This window comes from Rhincodon typus, chromosome 7 (assembly GCF_021869965.1).
Source record: "Rhincodon typus isolate 14 chromosome 7, sRhiTyp1.1, whole genome shotgun sequence".
NCBI classification, from domain to species: domain Eukaryota; kingdom Metazoa; phylum Chordata; class Chondrichthyes; order Orectolobiformes; family Rhincodontidae; genus Rhincodon; species Rhincodon typus.
The window spans coordinates 40,741,725-40,761,146 of record NC_063338.1 but is presented as its reverse complement, the minus strand read 5'-3'; the positions used below and the strand labels follow the sequence as shown (position 1 = coordinate 40,761,146).

At 41.5% G+C, this 19,422-nt stretch overlaps 2 protein-coding genes across 11 annotated transcripts in view; one reads left to right on the top strand and one right to left on the bottom strand.

The window, feature by feature from the left end:
• Positions 1 to 4,408, bottom strand: part of LOC109932546 (cytochrome c, somatic) — a 21,252-nt gene extending 16,844 nt beyond the window's left edge. The window contains exons 1-2 of one of the 2 annotated variants that reach the window (XM_048598616.1): positions 4,300 to 4,359; positions 3,524 to 3,857 (exon numbers count right to left, since the gene is read on the bottom strand). The gene's annotated coding sequence lies outside the window, so the exon portion shown is untranslated. Of the gene's footprint in view, positions 1 to 3,523; positions 3,858 to 4,299 lie in introns of both variants that reach the window. The other variant, XM_020531700.2, reaches the window with a different exon arrangement.
• A 5,477-nt stretch (positions 4,409 to 9,885) lies between these two features.
• rbm45 (RNA binding motif protein 45) overlaps positions 9,886 to 19,422 on the top strand; it is a 92,541-nt gene continuing 83,004 nt past the window's right edge. For 8 of the 9 annotated variants that reach the window (XR_007262423.1, XR_007262420.1, XR_007262424.1 and 5 more), the window contains exon 1: positions 9,886 to 10,247. Coding sequence is in view for 1 of the 9 variants with exons in the window: in XM_020531702.2 (XP_020387291.1) it covers positions 9,972 to 10,247 (276 nt within the window). In the remaining 8 variants the exon portion in view is untranslated. The remainder of the gene's footprint in view (positions 10,248 to 19,422) is intronic. The other variant, XM_020531702.2, reaches the window with a different exon arrangement.

The window sequence follows — 19,422 nt, the reverse complement described above, 5'->3', positions numbered from 1 at the left end:
GGTTGGACAGGCTGGGACTTTTTTCACTGGAGTGTAGGAGATTGAGGGGTGACCTTAGAGGTTTATAAAATCATGAGGGGCATAGATAAGGTGAATAGCAAAGGTCCTTTCCCCAGGATGGGGAGTTCAAAACTAGGGGGCATATTTTTAAGGTGAGAGGAGGAAATTTTAAAAAGGACATGACGGCAACTTTTTTTACACAGAGAATCATTTGTGCGTGGAATGCAGGTTCAATTACAACATTTAAAAGACATTTGAATAGGTACATAAGTAGGAAAGGTTTGAGGGGATATGAGCCACGTACAGGCAGGTGGAACTAGTTTAACTTGGGAACATGGTCAGCCTGGACTGGTTGGAACGAAGGGTCTATTTGCGTGCTGTGTGATTCCTAGGCTGGGCCTAGGACACTACCCGAGTAATTGAAAGGGCTCTTGTGGCCCAGTGGTAGTGTCACTACCTCTGAGCCAGATTGCCCAGGTTTAAGTTCCACCTGCCTCACAGGTGTGTAATAACATCCCTGAGCAGGTTGTTTAGAGATATGTACCCTGAGTAACTCCTGCAGAGATGTCCTGGGGCTGAGATGACTGACCTTCAACTACCACAACCATCTTCTTATCTTCCAGATATATTGCAACCAGAGTGTTTCCCCTGATTCCCATTGACTCCAATTGTGCCAGGGCTCCTTGATGCCACACTTGGTCAAATTGATATCCAGGGTGTCACTTTCATTTAACCAACCTGTTCAAATATGTTATGATACACATCCATGGTAAGTGGGATTTGAACCCAGATTTTCTTTACCAGAGGTAGGAACACTACCACTGTGCCACAAGAGACTCCTTACAGTGTGAACGTCATGACATCTCCAGGGCAGATGGGGCTTGAATCTGGACCTACAGTCTAAAGACAGGCACGTGGACTGGTGCACCACATAAGCCCAGTTTAGTCTCCAACATAACTAAAGTCTCTCAAAAGTATATACTCCATGGAAAATTAGTCCAATACTCCCTCCTGTTGGGGCTAGCCAGTGTTTAGAAAGGCTTAGTATAACTGCATGCTTTATTATTGTCTTTGACTATGAAGTCATGAAGTTCCTATGCTTTGTTAATAATCTTTTGAATTTGTCATACCAACTGCAAAGATTTGTGTACGTGAACGAACACATCTCTTTGTTCCAGCACTTGCTTTAAAATTGTATCATTTTTGTACGTGTTGCTTCTTATTTCTACTTTCAAACTGCATTACATCATACTTGTATAAAGTTTCAAGTTCAACGTATCTCTCCATATTACCAGTCTGTCCCCGTCATCCTGAGTTGATTTTACAGTATTCTTATTACAACATTTCCAAATTTTGTCATTTACAACCTTTCAAAAGAATTGCCTTACAAAAACAAATATGCTCCTTTAACCTTTTGAAAGGCAGCAGAATGCCACTTCCTTCCCAGTAATGGGAAGGTTCTAATTCACAGGTATTACCATTTCATATTCTTATGGCCATAGCTGAGAGCAGCTCAAGGCAAAGGTAACGATGTCACTCCAGAAATGAGGCAACAGTATGAGAGGTGTGCTTCTTTTCATGCCTCACTTCTGATTAGAGATTGTACTTAAGCAGGAAATCTAATCCACTGTGCTTGAATATTGTATTTTCAGACCTGGAAATCAGTATTTGATGCCCCCAGGCCTGTCAATGCATCTACATTACTATTCTAGCATTCGAACAATGTACTTGGCAGATCTGGTGGAGTTGGACATTTCATTGTACCTATGTTCAACTGTTAAATAGGTATGACACAGAAGGGCTAGAAGCTAAAACGGCAGTGCATATCTCTGGTCACTTAGTGTTAATTCTTGGATTCATGGATATCAGCAAATTCTGGTGCAAAAAGACAGGGTGAGGTCATAACGTGTATCATGTGTAACTTCCTAAACCTTCAGGAGTCTTGTCATTTGATTTCATAACCGTTTTATGCTGTGTTAGTTGTTGATAATGCTGCTGTAACCTTCACAGCAGCACTTATGCTGAGGTGGGGTTCAGCTGCCATTCTGCAATATGTAACGAAACTCAGACACAGACTCCTAAGTGCATGCTGCAAACACTCTGATTTGCTTTGACAGTTCTGTATATGCTGGTAGCCCATCACATATCACCTCTGGTGCAGCCTCCATTCATCATCTTCTTGCAAAAACACAGAGCACTATGGTATTCCCATGAAGAAATAAACTATAACAAACACAAAGTGCTGGAGAAACTCAGCAAGTCTAGCAGCATTTGTGAAGAGAGAAGCAGTGCTGATTTTTCAAGCCTGATATGATTCTTCTTAGGAACAGAACAGATATATATGCTGGCTGGCAGCGCTTGATCTGATGCATGGCTGGAATTTAAATTTTGTGCCAGTAATCCCAGCAAAGTTGATTGTTCTGCCATTGCCGAGCCACGGTACATACGTAATGAGGTGAACTGCAGAGAATTACGAGAGATAATGCACTAGAATAACCTTTCATGAAACTCCCTGGAATTGACACTCACCCAATTTGTGGTAAAATTCAGCTCACTGTATTCCATCTGCCATGGTCTTGCCCAATTACAGCCCATCCAAGTCCTCTTGAACTCTAGTTGCATTGTCCTCATACGTTCTATGCCCAGCTAGTTCTGTGTCATCAGCAAATCTGAAATATTACATTTAATTCTCCCATCCAAATTATTTATCTAAATTATGAACAGCTGTGGCCTCGGCACTAGCTTTTGTGGTACACTACAGTTTACAACTGATCAGAAACTGAACTCAACCAGTCATAAAAACATTGTGGCTATAAGGGCAGATCAGAGGCTAGATATTCTGAGGTGAGCAACTTATGTCCTGCCTCATCAAAATATGTCCACCATTAACAAGCTGCAAGTCAGAAGTGTGATGAAATACACACCGCATAGTTGAAGCGTGCAGCTCCAACGACACTCAAGAACTTCAACACCATCCCAGACAAAGTAGCCTGCTTGATTGAACCAGCACACCATCTTCCCTCAATTCCTCCTCCACCATCAAAGCATAGTAGCAGCATTGTATATTAACTACAAAGTGCAAAACATCACCTTACCAAGGCTCCTTCAGCAGCACCTTTCAAACCCTTGACTCTACCATCTAGATGGACAAGGGTAACAGATGAATGGAAGCAACACCACAGGAAACTTCATGTTTGCTCCAAACAGTCCTGACCTGGAAATACATTGTTGTTCCTTCACTGTTGCTAGGTCAAAATTCTGGAATTTCCTTCCTAACCAGTAGGTGTCTGTGAGCACATGGACTCCATCGGTTCAAGAAGGCAGTTTACCACTTCTCGAGGGCAGTCAGCGATGGCCAATAAATGCTGACTTAGCTAGCAACAGCCACTTACTGTAAAGGAACTTATACAAATAGCCCTCCAACCCAAGAATGACTTGTTTACTCCTAATCGCAAATTTAGCATTTTTGATCTCCCTTCCTGTATACACCTTCCCACCAATTTTTGAATTCTTCAATTCTTACCTTTCACCCAGGAGGCAACTTTTATCCGCTGCTTTCTCTTTACTTCATTGTTCCACGCAACTCCTCTTCTTCCAGCTTTCCAGTCATCATTTCACTGTTGTCTTGCTTTATCATTTGTGTTTTGGATACCTTCAACCCCATCAAGTCATTCACCACCTCTCAACCATTACATTCTCAGGGATATGTTTCCATCTTTACACCCTCAGGTCTGACAGCCACAGGCTCAAGTGTATCCAAGCACATAACCAGTTGCTCCAACCACTGTCAAATGGACCACACTGAGCATAACCCATTTCCTAGTCCATGGACAAATCCTTTTTCTCCATCAGGTTCTCTGGAGGGCAAGGAAAATCAATAGCGTTTCAGAAAATTACTTATACTCCAATGCTGACTTTGACTTCTGACCACACCAGAAACTCTGCACCTTTCGCATCCATGACCAGCCCCAAACCCCACCCCACCCACCTGACAGCTTCCTTAACCTGGATCAGGCTGTTCGCTTTCACAGGGTGGCGAATTTCCGATTTCACGTTCAAATCCCTAAGACGTCCACCTCGAAACCTGTTGCTCGCTCTGCGCCATAAGTTATCCACATTGTCTCCAAAACTCTTATCCACAGCCCCATCGATGTTAACTGTCCCTCCAGCGGACACTCACCTGATGGCGGCCACGACATCTACCCGCCCCTGGGGTACGCACGGGGCCCTGTATGAAGGACAGTAGCCGGTGGATGGGCTAAGGAGAGGAAGGGGGTGGGGTGTTTGGCAGGTACTTACCCCTCGGGACGCCTTCGCCTCGCTCTGCACCAGCTGAAGGCGGGTTGTAACCGTCAAGTGCCCTCCCGTTCGACACGCGGCAGGCTGTGCGCAAGCTCGTGCACGTGGCGGACTGCAACGTCACAGCAGCACCGACCAATTGCACGTTAAAGCCCTTGCCCTTCATTCATTTCTTCGTTCATTCATCGAACAGGCTTAAGAAACCGGAAACTTACACTGTTATCAGAGCGGCAAGGACTTGGGAGCAAACACATACTCTTGAGGGAGTATCTGAATGCAGAAGGGTAGCGGTCAGGCTTAGCGAGGGAATTTTGAGTCCAGTGATCCTTTTTCAGAATTAATTGTAGCTAGGAAAAGGCGGGATAGAGGGACTTGGCGGTGCAGATTGCGCGCAACTAAATAGGCACAGATTTTGTGCTCAGCAGCGAAGCAAACATGCTCACCCGATGACCTCTAAGGAGGGACTTACCGAGCGATCTGATGTGAATATGTGTGAAATTGCCCAGTTTAGCAGAAAAGAAAATCCTCCCTATTTTTACCTCTCCCGATGAGCACCTCGTTTTGGCATGATTTAGCAGGGCTTCCAAGAACAAAGTTGCAGTTGTGTCATTAAAGCTGTGCACTCAGCCAATCGTACTAAATAATTCTCACAGACAGCTAGCGAGGATATGAAAAGCATTCATAATCGAAGCAGGTTCAAGGTTTACTAGAGAGAAATAAAAATCTTAATAAACATAGTGACAAAGCGGAAAAGTCGTGTTTTTTAAACGTCAATTTTTCGAAAAATGTAGTTTAGTAAATGCAGTAATGCATCATAATGGAGTCTTTACATTATGTATTTTAAGAAAAATCTGTTGTTCAGTAGTAATTATTAGTTAGAACACCGTTAAGAAACAGATGTCATTGAATAACGCTTATTTGAATACAGTGATATTAAAGGAGAAAAGGAAAGTTCTCAGCAGATAAAGTCATTTCACAGAGTTCTGACTCTAGTGGTGTTGGGCTTGAGTGTGCACAGCACAGCCTGTGGCACAACAATTAATGATATTTCTCAACTTCGGTGTTAATCTGTGCTTGTTAATATTGAAGCTATTTTTAATTTCAAATGAAATAATGATGGCAAACACTCATGGTTTCTTATCAAAACTACCAAAGTATCAATTAGTCCCACTACCTTGCTCTTTCTCCATCGCCCAAAATTATTCTTCTTTTTCACATATTTATCAAGTAGTTTTGTAAGTTACTATTGGACTTGATTCCACAACCATTGCAGTCAGTATATTCCAGGTCATGCCACCAGCTTTGTAATTTTTTTCTCATATCATCTTGGACTCTTTTGTCAAGTACCTTAACACATATTCTTTGATTGCTGGTCATTCCACATGTTGGTTTTGGTGGTGGGGTTTGCTGACACCACTGCTTTCTTGTGTCAGCCTTGATTAAATTCATGGCAGCGTGGCTCATGCACAACCTTCCCATGCTTAAGTGTGCAATTAATGCTGTCATCCTTCCCCTACAGCGACTCACCCGAGGACAGAAAAAAACTCAAGTATGTTAAACATCAGCTTCTGTTAACAAGCTGGTTTCCCTGAATTAACCTGCATTTGCCCTATGATAGTTTCCCTCCCTCTGAGCCAGGAGGCATGGGTTCAAGTCCCACCTGCTCCAGATGTGTATGATACCATCCCTGAACAGGCTGATTAAAAATACCCAAATGCTTTCCCATTGCCAAGGTGTAACTGGTTGGGCTAACATTTCCCTCTTTTGAACAAGGACATAATATCTGCAATTCTTGCATATTCTGATATCACCCCTCAGTGGAAAGATGATTGGAAAATTAAGTCTAGTGCCTTCAGAGTTTCCATTCTCACTTGAGTATTTTTGGATGCATGAAATCTGTCCTGCTGCATGGCAAAGTTTAAATGCGCACAGCCTATCCAGTACGTTCTTAGAATCATAGACTCGCTACAGCATGGAAACAGGCTATTCAGCCCAACAAGTCCACACTGACTCTCTGAAGAGCATCCCACCCAGTCTCACACCCCCATCCTATCCTAGTGACCCTGCATTTCCCATGGCTATTCCACCCAATGCACACATCCCTGGACACTATGGGCAATTTAGATTAGCCAATTCACCTAACTTGCAAATCTTTGGAAAGTGGGAGGAAACTGGAGCACTCAGAAGAAGCCCATGCAGACAGTCACCTGAGGCTGGAAATAAACCCAGATCCCTGATACTGTGAGGCAGCAGTGCTAACCACTGAGCCACCATGCCACCCCTTTTTATCAATTTTAAAATCTTTAAGTGTGTAAGCTATCTTGTCTTAGCCCATGATATGCAATGTCTTCTTCCTTGTTGAAGACAAAGACAGCATTTTCTTCCTTGTGCACAGCAAAGTCCCACAAAAATCAATGTGATAACTTCCAGAAAATCCTGTTTTTGTGATTGAAGATAAATATTGGCCACAATATCGAGGATAATTCACAAAATATTTTTCAGAGTAGTACCATAACATCTTTTATATCCACCTATGAGAACAGACAAAGCTTCGGTTTATTCTCTCATCCAAGGGCAACATCTCACATAGTCCAGTAATTACTCTCTGGTACTGCACTGGAGTGTCAGTCTTGAATTTTGTACTCATGTCCTGGAGTGACATTTGAACCAAATATATTCTGAATTAGATACACGAATGTTAAGAACAGAGATAAGACTGGAACAAAAACACAAGTTGCTGGAAAAGCTCAGCAGGTCTGGCAGTATCTGTGAAGAAAAAAATCAGAGTTAATGTTTCAGGTCTAGTCACCCTTCCTCAGAACTCTTTTGGTTTTTACAAGGCTGGAACAATGATTTTAAAGAGTTAGCTTGAATTTGGTAAGGTATGTCTAAGGAACCTAAAGGATTTTTTTGGGAAGTAACTACTGTATTTGGCAGGGAAATATCTAATGGATATAATTTTTCAGATGACTGACTAATTGGTATGTGTGAAATGTTTGACAGAAAGATCTAATTAAAAACAACAGATGTTGGTCATTAAGTTACACCCATGAGCTCTCAGGAATCATGTTCAAACTGGTGATTTTTTTTTTCTGATGTTTACATTGGAAAATTTGTTCAACCTTGCTGTAAGTCACTTGGAAGTAAGCAAAAGACTATTACTGACATTACTAGTAGATCTCACCACTACTAAGTGCTCAACTCCCTACAAGGTTCCAGAAGGCACTTCAAAAGTTGTTTCAGAAGGTTTTGTCCTCATTCATCAATTATTCACTATTAATGGCTTAGATAACACACTACAGGACCATACATGTAAGTTTACCAACAACACAGAATGGCGGCATAGTTTGTAATGTAGAATATAGCATTACAAAGCAATGATGAGGAAATGGTAAAACACTGGCAGATAGTTTTAAACACAGATAGGAGAGAAGTAATCTTTTTTGAATGAAAAGGAATATATTTAAGTATTTTGTGTGTCATTAATAACATGAAAAAATGAAGGCTTAATTAAATTGAGGGGACCAGAGGTAACTAACATTTGTCATAGCTGTACAAAGCCCTATTTAGCACAGTGTGTATAACTCTGTAGAGTGCACCTTAAAAAGGATATATTAACCTTCAAAAGACTGTAGTACAGATCACCAAGATATTCCTAGATTATGACAAGGGACTGCACAAACTAAGTTTGTATTCTTTTGTTCTTCTTAGCCAGTCCCTTAGGATCAAGGAAGACTTTCTTGAACTCCAGTGTTGTCAGCCCTAAGCTGATAAAATAGTCTAGTGCTAGATCCACAAATCCTACTGCAGATGGGGTACGTGGTGTTTGCTGAAGCAGATGGGTGTGATTCACAGATTTTTGCATTTGACCTCTATCTGGGCTTGTTGGAAATGTGTGAAATGGTTGGCAACCTCCTCCAGTTTGGACAGTCTTGGATTAGAGTTTCCCATGCATTTATTGGGGATATCGGGATGGCACAGTGGTTAGCACTGCTGCTTCACAGCACCAGGGACCTGGGTTTGATTCCAGTCTTGGATGACTATCTGTCTGGAGTTTGCACATTCTCCCTGTGTCTGCATGGATTTCCACTGGGTGCTCTGGTTTCCCAAAGTACAAACGTTTGCAGGTTAGCTGGATTTGCCATACTAAATTGCCCCATAGTGTGTCCAGGGGTGTGTAGGCTAGGTCACCCAGCCATGGTAAAAATGGTATTACAGGGGATGGGATGCTCTTTGGATGGTTGTTCCAGAAGGCTTTGAGGACACTTTTGAAGGATTTCGTCTGCCTTATTGTTAACCACTTTGTACAATGATGCCTAGAAAGCTTCTTTTGGTTGTTATGCGTCAGGCATTCAGCCAATGTGGTCTGCCCTACACAACTGATTGATTGTAACCAGTGGTTTGATACTGTGAATATTGGCCTGAAAGATGACATTGATATAGGAACACTTATGGGTGACATGATTGAACATTTTAGGATTTTTAAAAGGATAAGACCGCTGCTAAGGGAATCTCTTATCATGTATCCTTATCTTCAGAGTAAAGATTTTCAGGAAAGAAAACAGGAAACACTTCTTTATCCAAAGGAGAAAGCAGTCAATATTAGTTCAATTAATAATTTTAAATTTGAGGTCAAGAGCTAATGGTTAAGAGACATGAAATCTTGTTGAGTGAATACAGATCAATCATTGTTTCATTCAATCATAGACTAGAAAGACTGATTGGCCTCTGACTATTCCTACAATCCTCCCTTAATGATTTCTTTTGCAGTAGTGAAAACCATTTTTATTGTCATAACTATTCATTTTTCATATCCATATGAATCTTCTGTACTGCATATCCTTTCCATTGGTTCCAATGTGTTAGTGTACAAGTATACAGGTGACTAGAGTTAGCAATTTTAAATAGGCAATAAAAAGGGTGAAGATTTATAATTATTAAAGGAGACAAGTTATAGTTGCGATAATGTGATAAGTAATAGATTCTCGATTAAAAAACACTGTTTTCATGTGTTGCAAGGTTGTATCATAAATGCACAGATTATTTTTTCTGAATTCTCTATTGGTCCAATTCATAGTGCTGGCTGCAACACCCCGCCCCCCAAAGCTGGAACAGGTACCGAATCCTATGCTGTTGGCACCAATCTGACCAATATTTGCTGTCCAGCCAACCATCCCCAGCTGCTATCGCCTACACACACTTTTAGGTGCTTATTGTAGCCTGGAAGCTTTAAATATTGAGTGACGCTAAAGGCTGAAATTTCTTTTCGTATGATTACAATCTCCGTTCCTTGATTTATACTCGAACAGGTAACGATAAAAAGGTCTCCTTGCTCCACCATTCGATATAACGGATCAGCGCAGCTCAGAATCAAGGTGCGATGGCCTATTACTTAGCGTCACAGAGTTGAGTGGGTCCAGTTCCTCAGTACCACGGAGCGGGACGGGCCCAATTCCTTGGAGTCATTCTGCGGGATGGGCTACTTCCTCCGCGACACAAAGCGAGGCGGGACCAGATCCCGTGTGTCACAAAGCGGGGCGGGGCCGGTTTTTTTAGTGTCCCTGTGTGGGGCGGACCGGAACCTAAACGCAGAGTTGGGCGGGATCTGGTCTTTTGTGTCACGTGACGTGCTGGCGGTTGGTGGTCGGAGTGCATGCGCTGGATTCGCGAACATGGAGGATAGTGGAAGCTCGCGTCCAATGGCAAACCTCGATCACCCCCCCAACAGTCGGCTCTTTCTGGTCATCAGCAAATCGACATCGGAGGAGGTGATCCGAGAGAACTTTTCTTTCTTCGGTGATATCCAGGACATTTGGGTTGTGCGGGACAAACAGAACAAAGATCACAAGGGCATCGCGTACGTGAAGTTCGCCAAATCGTCGCAGGCCTGTAGAGCGATGGAGGAGATGCACGGCAAGGCCTTAACGGAGGACACCAAACCCATCAAGGTATGTTCTAGCTGCTACCTTAATTTCTGCTAAATGTGGAGCTAGCTTTCGACTCTGACCGCACTTGGTCATGGGCCCGAGTGAATGAGATGGGAAGGCCGAGCTTTGCATCTCTCCCCGGTGAGACTGGAGCATGTTAATCTGGTTACTAACAACCTTCTGATCCTTGTTTGTAAGATTTTAAGATTTTATGTTGCAGCCAAAACCAGTTGGACTCAAATTGTTGTAGTCTTGAAAAGCCTTAGACCATAGTTTCGATCCCGTTATTTTAGCAAAAACGAAATTATATTTTGAGTAGAGAGAGAGAAAAGGCGAGGGATTCATTAACGGTACTTGACCGAAGATGAACGCCGATCGACCTGAGGAAATGAAAACACCTGGCTTAGATAAACGAGGGCGAATATTTAGAACGTAAGAACATAACATAAGAACTAGGAGCAGGAGTAGGCCATCTGGCCCCTCGAGCCTCCCCGCCATTTAATAAGATCATGGCTGATCTTTTTGAGACTCAGCTCCACTTACCCGCCCACTCACCATAACCCTTAATTCCTTTACTGTTCAAAAATTTATCTAGCCTTGCCTTAAAAACATTCAGTGAGGTAGCTTCAACCGCTTCACTGGGCAGGGAATTCCACAGATTCACAACCCTTTGGGTGAAGAAGTTCCTCCTGACCTCAGTCCTACATCTGCTTCCCTTTATTTTGAGGCGATGCCCTCTAGTCCTAGTTAGCGGAAACAACCTTCCTGCCTCCACCTTATCTATTCCCTTCATAATCTTATATGTTTCTATAAGATCTCCCCTCATTCTTCTGAATTCCAATGAGTATAATCCCAGTCTACTCAGTCTCTCCTCATAATCCAACCCTGTCAACTCTGGAATCAACCGAGTGAATCTCCTCTGCACCCCCTCCAGTGCCAGTATATCTCTTCTCAAGTAAGGAGACCAAAACTGGACACAGTACTCCAGGTGTAACCTCACCAGGACCCTATACAGCTGCAGCATAGCCTCCCTATTTTTAAACTCCATCCCTGTAGCAATGGCAGACAAAATTCCATTTGCCTTTTTAATTACCTGCTGCACCTGCAATCCTACTTTTAGCGATTCATGCACAAGGACACCTAAGTCCCTCTGCACAGCAGTGTGCTGCAATTTTTTTGCCATTTAAAACATAGTCCATTTTGCCGTTATTCCTACCAAAATGGATTTCAAAAATTTGAAGGTGCAGACCTTTGAAAGGTAACTGTTTATTTCATTACACTAAGTGATGGAAATGCTTAGCTGGCCCAGTGACATCTGTGGAGCGAGGAAAAAAATAACTTGAGTTGAATATAACTTTGCCCAACTAAAGGAGGGTAGAAATAGAACCTCAGCCACCACTCCTTGCCATAGGACCTTGGCAGTTTTCCAACCTTAAAATGATCAATGAGTAGTAGAGGGGTTGGGAAGTTTTGCATTACACCTTTCTGAACTCAACATTGAGTCTAACAAAAGAATAAAGAACTTTGGATTTTGGAAATCTGAAACAAAAACAAATTGCTGGAGAAACTCAGCAGGTCTGGCAGCATCTGTGGAGAGAAAGCAGAATTAATGTTTTGAGTTTAGTGACCCTTCTTCAGAACTTGAGTTCCAGTCAAGGGTTACTGGACTTGAAACATTAATTCTGCTTTCTCTCTACAGATGCTGCCAGACCTTCTGAATTTCTCCAGCAAATTACGTTTTTGATCAAGTCCAACAATTTTAGACTTTGAACTCTGTGCCTCGTTTTCATTGTTTTCCTGCCATTCCCTAGCTTGAACATTTTGAATTATTTCTTTGTTTACTGGTTTTTTAAAATTGTGGGCTTATCTTAAAGCTTTGCCAGCTTTCATGTCATACCTCTGTAATTGGATTTAAGTCTGCAATTCTTCGTTGGGACTGGAATTGGTCACTTACAAACTTTGTGTGGAATCCGGTTTGATTACAATCACTTTTCTCCAGGCAGGTGTAGACAGGTTCTGAGTGGACAAAAACTTGGCAGATAGAGCATAATATGGGAAAACGTAAAGTTTTTTTAATTTTGGCAGGAAGAATAAAGCAGCACAATATTGCTTAAATGAAGAACAACTGTGTAACTCCAAGGTGCAGAGGGATTTGGGTGTTCTAGTACATGAGTCACAAAAAGTTAGAATGTAGATACAGCATATAATCAAGGCTAGTGTGAAGCTATCCTTTTATTATGAGAGGAAATGGATGTAAAACTAAAGATGTTATTGCCTTAGTTACACAGTACAGTGATGAGACTGCATCTCAAATGCAGTGTGCATTCTTGGCCTCTTTACTTGAGGAAGGATGGAAATGCATTGAAATTGGTTCTGACGAGGTTTGAGATTGATACCTAGAATAAGTGGGTTGTGTTATGAAAATGGGTTGAACAGATTTGTCGTCTTTACACTTGAGTTTAGCAGAGTGAGGGGTAACTTGAAGCGTAAATTCTTGAATAATCTTGATAAAGTAGACATGGATAAGTTGTTTCCTCTTGTGGATTAGCCCAGAACCAAGGAGCACTGTTTTAAGGGTCACCCTTTCAAGACAGAGATGAGAATTTTTTTTTAAAGAGTTGTGTGACTTTGGAACTCTGTGCATCATAAGTGCTGAAGGTGGAGTAATTTAACGTTAGACAATAAAAATCAAATGTTATTAAGGTAGATGGAAATATGAAATTCAAAACACAACAATGGTTTTATTGAATGGCGGAGCATGCCCAATGGGCTGAATAGTCCACTTCTGCCCCTTTTCCGTATGTTCATATAAACAAAGCAATCACTAATCCTGTCTCAAAGTTGAAAACTAATGAAATAGCTTAATCCCCGATTGTTTCCGCAATATATTATTCTAGGAAAATACAGGAAAGCATAAGTCATCTTCTGTAACACCTATGCCAATTTTATTTGCCAAACTATATGAAGCTGAAAGTCTACTCACCAGTTAATACATTGAATTATTGTTTGTTCTCTGTCCAAATATATGACTACATTTAGGGGACCTATTAGTTATTCCTCTCCACCTATCCTCTCCTCTATCCATCTTCTATCCGCCTCCCACTCTCTCCCTATTTATTTCAGAACCCCCTTCCCCTCCCCCTTTTCTGATGAAGGGTCTAGGCCCGAAACGTCAGCCTCTCTGCTCCTATGATGCTGCTTGGCCTGTTGTGTTCATCCAGCCCTGCACCTTGTTGTCTCGAGTTATTCCTGTTGGTGTTTTCTGCTTCATTATGCCAATTTACCTGATTCCACAGAGATGAAGCCCACTTCTTCTGAGTAGGTGCCTGGAGGCTCAATAAGGAAGCTCATAATCTGAAGTCCTCTCTTCTGCTTCATACGTAAAGCCATCTTCCTAGGGAGAAGCCACTTCAAGATGCTACCTTTTAACTTCCTAGCTCCAGAAAATCTGATTGCGTTAGTAATGCCCTTTACCTTGCCTCTATTCTGGCACCACACTATGGCAGACTTGCAGAAATGCCTATCTGTACCCCAGCTGTGGAATTTCCTATAATGGTTGCTTTTCTTGTCCTTTGCTCCCTTTATGCAGTCCATTGCCAATTGGTGCCTTGATCCAGTCTACATTTTTTTCTTGATGTTGAGTCTCATCAAAATCCCATGCTGCTTAGCAGTTTGAGGTACACCTTGAGAATTCCCTCATTTCTCATGCAAGTCTGCATTACCACCCATCTACCCTCTGCCTCCCAGCCTGTTGGGGTGGCGTCTTCATGGAACGTGATGATCTGGTCTCGCCAGGCTCCAGAATCTCCTGGTCTCAGCCTTGCTCAAAATAAGGGGCTAAGATCTGAGGAATGGAACCAGCTCTCACTTCCATCCAGGTTGTTATGATGGGAGGAAGTTATATATTTCATGCTGGGCTACTCCTTTATACTTAAATTCTCTGTGCACTTGTGCATATGAAGATATAGGCAGTCACAGATTTTTAACTGGGCTGGTAGGAAAAGGCATTGAGGGTGTCACAAATTTTATTCCAGTTATGGAATCCATAGGTACAATTTGTTGTTTTAGCAACAGCTGACTATGTCTCTGCTGTCGAAAAAAAAAGGAAGTAATGTACTGCAATAACAAAACAGGTGTTTCATTGCAGTTTTTGGTATTGAACTAAAGAATCTTGAGGTTGGTTGGCTCGCCGAGCTGGTTTGTTGTTGAACAACAAACCAGCTCAGCGAGCCAACCAACCTCAACACCCACAACCCGAACTACAGATCTACTTCAAAACCTTAGGAGCGAAAGAATCATACAGTAAAGAAGAGGCCTTTCAGTCCGTCATGTCTATACTGCCAAAATTACTACCTGCACTAGTCCCACTTTCCCACACTAGGCCCTTAGCGGTTTAAGACAAGGTTAGCGCTTGGAATATCACAGAAATTTTACAGTGCAGAAGGAAGCCATTCAGCCCATCAAATCTGTGCCAGTTCTCAAAATCTGTCACTCATTGGTTGCATTGTCCTACTGTTTCTCCATTATCTTGCACGTTGTTCATTTTCAAATAACCATCTAATTCACTTTTTAAATACTTTGATTAAATGTCTCCTCCAGACTTTCTGACTGTGCATTCCAGATCATAATCACTCAATAGTTTTATTACTGATATCAACTTTTTTCTAATAATTACTTGAAATCTGTGCTTTCTCATTCTTAATTCTTTAACATGGGAACATTTTCTCCCTATATGCTGCCCAGTTCTCTTATACTGTCAAAATATGTAAACATATCAGCTGAAAATCAAGTGATTCCTGAGGCTTTTTCTGCTTTAAAATGTAATGTTTGTTTGGAAAAGAATTAAAAGGGGGAACAATTCATAATTCAAAAATACTCTAATTTTATAGAGAAACCTTGTAAAAGATGTGTGACCATCGTCCCATCACCACATCAGCTGTTCAGAAAAAGAAATAAAATAATTTAGTACAAATGAAACTTTAAAAATGAGTCTTCTAGTTTTTTTCCACAGAGCTTTCAAATTTATTGCAGTCTGTACTCAGTTAAGCAAATTGTTTTATCAGTACAGCTAACAGAAGAGTACTATTCAACTCCTCATTTATAAAACACATTGCATTTCTCTTATCAATCTGCTTACTGTTTTAAAATTCTAGATTTAAAAGGCACAGACTGTGCTTTACAAATCTATGGTATTTTAAACAAATTTATTTTTAAATGATAAAACAAAGAACTACGGATGCTGGAGTTGTGAACCAAAAGTAGAAATTTGCAGGAGAAACTCAGCTGATCTGGCAGAATTCATAGGGAGAAAGCAAAGTTAATGTTTCGAGTCCAGTGATCAATAAGTTCTAATGAGTGTTTCTTGAAGTCATCTCGCCACCATCTTCTCAAGGGCAGCTAAAGAGTGAATAGTTATTCACTCACAAGAGTGAATAAATAAAACAAAACAAAAAAGGATTTTGGGCAGTGTTCTTCCATTGGAAATCTCAATAATTTCAGTTTAACAAAGAATATTTTAATGAATATGGTTAAAATCTTGCCATTTCTGCATTTTCCATGTGCTATGTTGAAATAAGTGCTCTAAGGACTGGAAGAAATAATAAAAAGAACAGCTTGTACAGAGTTTTATTTTGCAAAAGTCACGCACAATTGCTACTTTTTAAAAAATTCATTCAGAGATGTGAGTATTGCTGACGAGACCAACATTTATTGCCCTTTCAAAATTTCCTTGAGAAGGTGGTGATGAGCTACCTCCTTGAACCGCTACAATACTTAGCACTGTGGGTGCCCTACACCCTGTTACGAAGAGAGTTCTAGGATCTTGATGCAACAATGTTGGAGGAAAAGCAACGTAGCTCCGAGTCAGGATTGTGAGATACTTGGAAAGAGAACTTGCAGGAGATGATGTTCCTGTGCACTATCGCCCTTTCCTTTCCAATTGGTAGAAATCATGGACATGGAAGGCGCTGTTGAAGCAGCCTTGATGAGTTGCTGCAATGCGTCTCGTAGATGTTACACACTGCTGTGTGTCAGTTGTGAACGGAAGAAATATTGAATGTTGTGGATAGAGTGCCAACCAAGTAAGCTGCTTTATCCTGATGGTGTTAAGTTTAAATATTGTTAGAGCATCAACCATCCAGGCAAGTAGAGAGTATTTTTTCACAGTCTTGATTTGTGCCTTGTAGAAGCTGGACAGGAATTGGAGAAATAAGGGATGAGTTACCCTCTGCAGAATTCCTGGCCTCTGACCAGCGTTGTAGCCACTTCATTTAATTGGCTGGTCCAGCTGAGTTTGTGGTCAATGGTAACCCCCCACAGGATATTCACAGTAGGGAATTCAGTGGCAATGCTTCCCCAGGATGGTGTGTTGCCTCCTGGGTTCCAGGGTCAAGGATGTCATGGAACGGCTTCAGGGGAGCATTTTGGAGACAGTGACCATAACTCTGTTAGATTTAGGACCATTATAGAAAAAGATATGGATGAGCCAGGAATAAAAATTCTCATCTAGAGAAGGCTAATTTTACTAAATTAAGATATACTTTGTCCAAGTGGACTGGGAGCAATGACTTGCGGATAAAACTGTCAGAGCAATGGGAAGAGTTGAAGGAAAAATAAAGAGTGTACAGGGCAAATATCTTCCTGAAGAGACATGATGGGACAAAGGTTGGAGAACACTGGATGTCAAACATCTTTAAGGTTATAATGAAGAAAAAAAAGGAAGGGCTAATGGCAGATATCAAGGGCTCCAAAGCTGTAGCTGAGTATAAAAAGTGCAATGAGGAAATGGGAAGCATTGGCAGGTATAATAAAGGAAAGCTCCAACGTTTGTTTTTAATGATAAAGAGCAAGTGAATAATTAAGAGTCGGGCCCATTAGGAGCCATAAATTCTCATGTGTGTGTTGTCGCAGTAATTAAGCACAGTTTTCAATTAATGCAGTCTTCGCAATAAAAAAGGACAATGCATGTATAGACATCAAGGTGGAGAATGGAGAAATATTACAAGAAATTAATATACAGAGGGTACTTGCAAGTTTAGCAGCCTTAAAAATAGATAGATCTGCAGGCCCAGATGCGATGTAACCCAAGCTATTAAGAAGGTAAGGGAAGAGACGGGAATCCCGGTGATAATTTTTAAATCCTCTATGCTCGTAGATGAGGTGCCAGCGAACAGGAGGACTGGTGATGATGTCCCATTAATTTAAAAAAAAATGGGAGGAAGGTGAGACCAGCCAGGAGACCTTAGTGGTAGGAAAGTTATTAGAATTCTGAGACTCAATATATTTGCAGATGGAGTGAGACAGATTAATTGGAGGTAGTCAGCATGGATTTGTTAAGGGACAGTCGTGTTTAACAAATTTGATTAAATCTTTAGAGGAGCCAACAACCAGGAGAATTGATAGATTAATACATTTGTCGTAGTCTACATGTATGTCAGCAAGGCTTTTGGTAAGGTCCTGCATGATAGAATGATATGTATGACATGCCAAGAAAATGAGTTTTTGGCAACCAGGGCAAAGTGGCATATTGGATCCCAAACTGGCTGAGAGGAAGAATATTGAGGGTAATAGTAGAGGGATATTTCTGTGACTGGAAGTCTGTTTCTAGTGGGGTTCTGCCAGGCCTGGTGATGGGGCCCATGTTGTTTGTGGTGTACATTAATAATTTGAACTTAAATATGGAGGGTATGATCAAGAGATTTGTGGATGATGCGATAGTTGGTAGGATGGTAAATAGTGAGGAGGATAGTTGTGAACTGCAAGAGGATATCGATGGACTGTACTGCTAGCAGAGCAGTGGCAAATGGATTTCAACCTAGAAAATTATGATTGGAGGCAAGGGATTACACAATGATTGATCGGAAGTACCCTGGAAAGTACTGATGATCAGAAGAACCTTGGCGTCCACAGATCCTTGAATGTAACAAGATGGGTAGATAAGGTGGTTAAGAAGATCTGAGAGATATGTCTTTATTAGCTGAGACATACAATGCAAGAGTTGGGGAGCTTATGCCAGAACTGTATAAAATTCTGGTTAGGTCACAACTGGCATACTGATTGCAGTCCTGGTCACCACATTATAGGAAGGATGCGATTGAACTAAAGAGGGTGCAGAGGAAATTTACCAGGATGCTCTGTGGGCTGGAGGGAGTATTTATGAGGGAGTATTGGATACACTGGGATTGTTTCCCTTGGAACAGTGAAGGTTGAGAGGTGTGCCCTGATAGTGTGTACAATATGACGTGTGGCATAGTGAGGATGGATGAGAAGGCGCATTTTCTGTTAGTAGGGGAGGTCAATACCCAAGTTTCATAGATTTAAGGTAAAAGACGAAGAGAAGAGTTAGATAGTTAGAGTCGTACAGCATGGAAACAGAGCCTTTGGTCCAAACAGCCCATGCCGAACATAATCCCAAACTAAACTAGTCCCACGTTCCTGCTCCTGGCCCACATCCCTCCAAACCTCTCCTATTCATATATCCATCCAAATGTCTTTTTAAACATTGTAATTGTACCCGCATCTGCACTTCATCAGGAAGTTCATTCCATACGTGAACCACCGTCTGTGTAACAAAAAAAAATGCCTCTTGTGTCCTTTTCAAATCCTCTTACCTTAAAAATCTGCCCCGTAGTCTTGAAATTCCCCATCTTAGGGAAAAGACAACTACCATCAGCTGTATCTATATCTCATTATTTTATAAACTTCGATCAGGTCACCTCTCAACCTCCTACTCTCAAGCTCAACCTCCAGTGAAAAAAGTCCCAGCTTATCCAGTCTTCCCTTATAGCTCAAACCTTCCATACCTAGCAACATCCTGGTAAATCTCTTCTGAATGCTCTCCAGCTTGATAATATCCTTCCCATAACTGAGGAGAAATATTTTCACTCGGAGGATTGAGGGGGTCAGGACCTTGTTTCCATGTAATTTTGTGGTTGTCATAACATTTAAGCAGTATTTAGATATTTGCGCATTGTTATAGCTTCCAAGGCTATGAGCCAAGGACTGGAAACCAGGAATAGTGCAGTCAGATCTTTGCTGATCAGTGTGGATATGATGGGCTGAATGCCCTCCTATGCTGTAAACATCTGAGAGTTCAAGCTTGGATGCTGGAACAGGACTGCTCCAGTATCTGAGGAGTATTGAATGGTGCTGAACATTTTGCAATCATCAATGTGCAATCATCAATGAGCCATCCCAC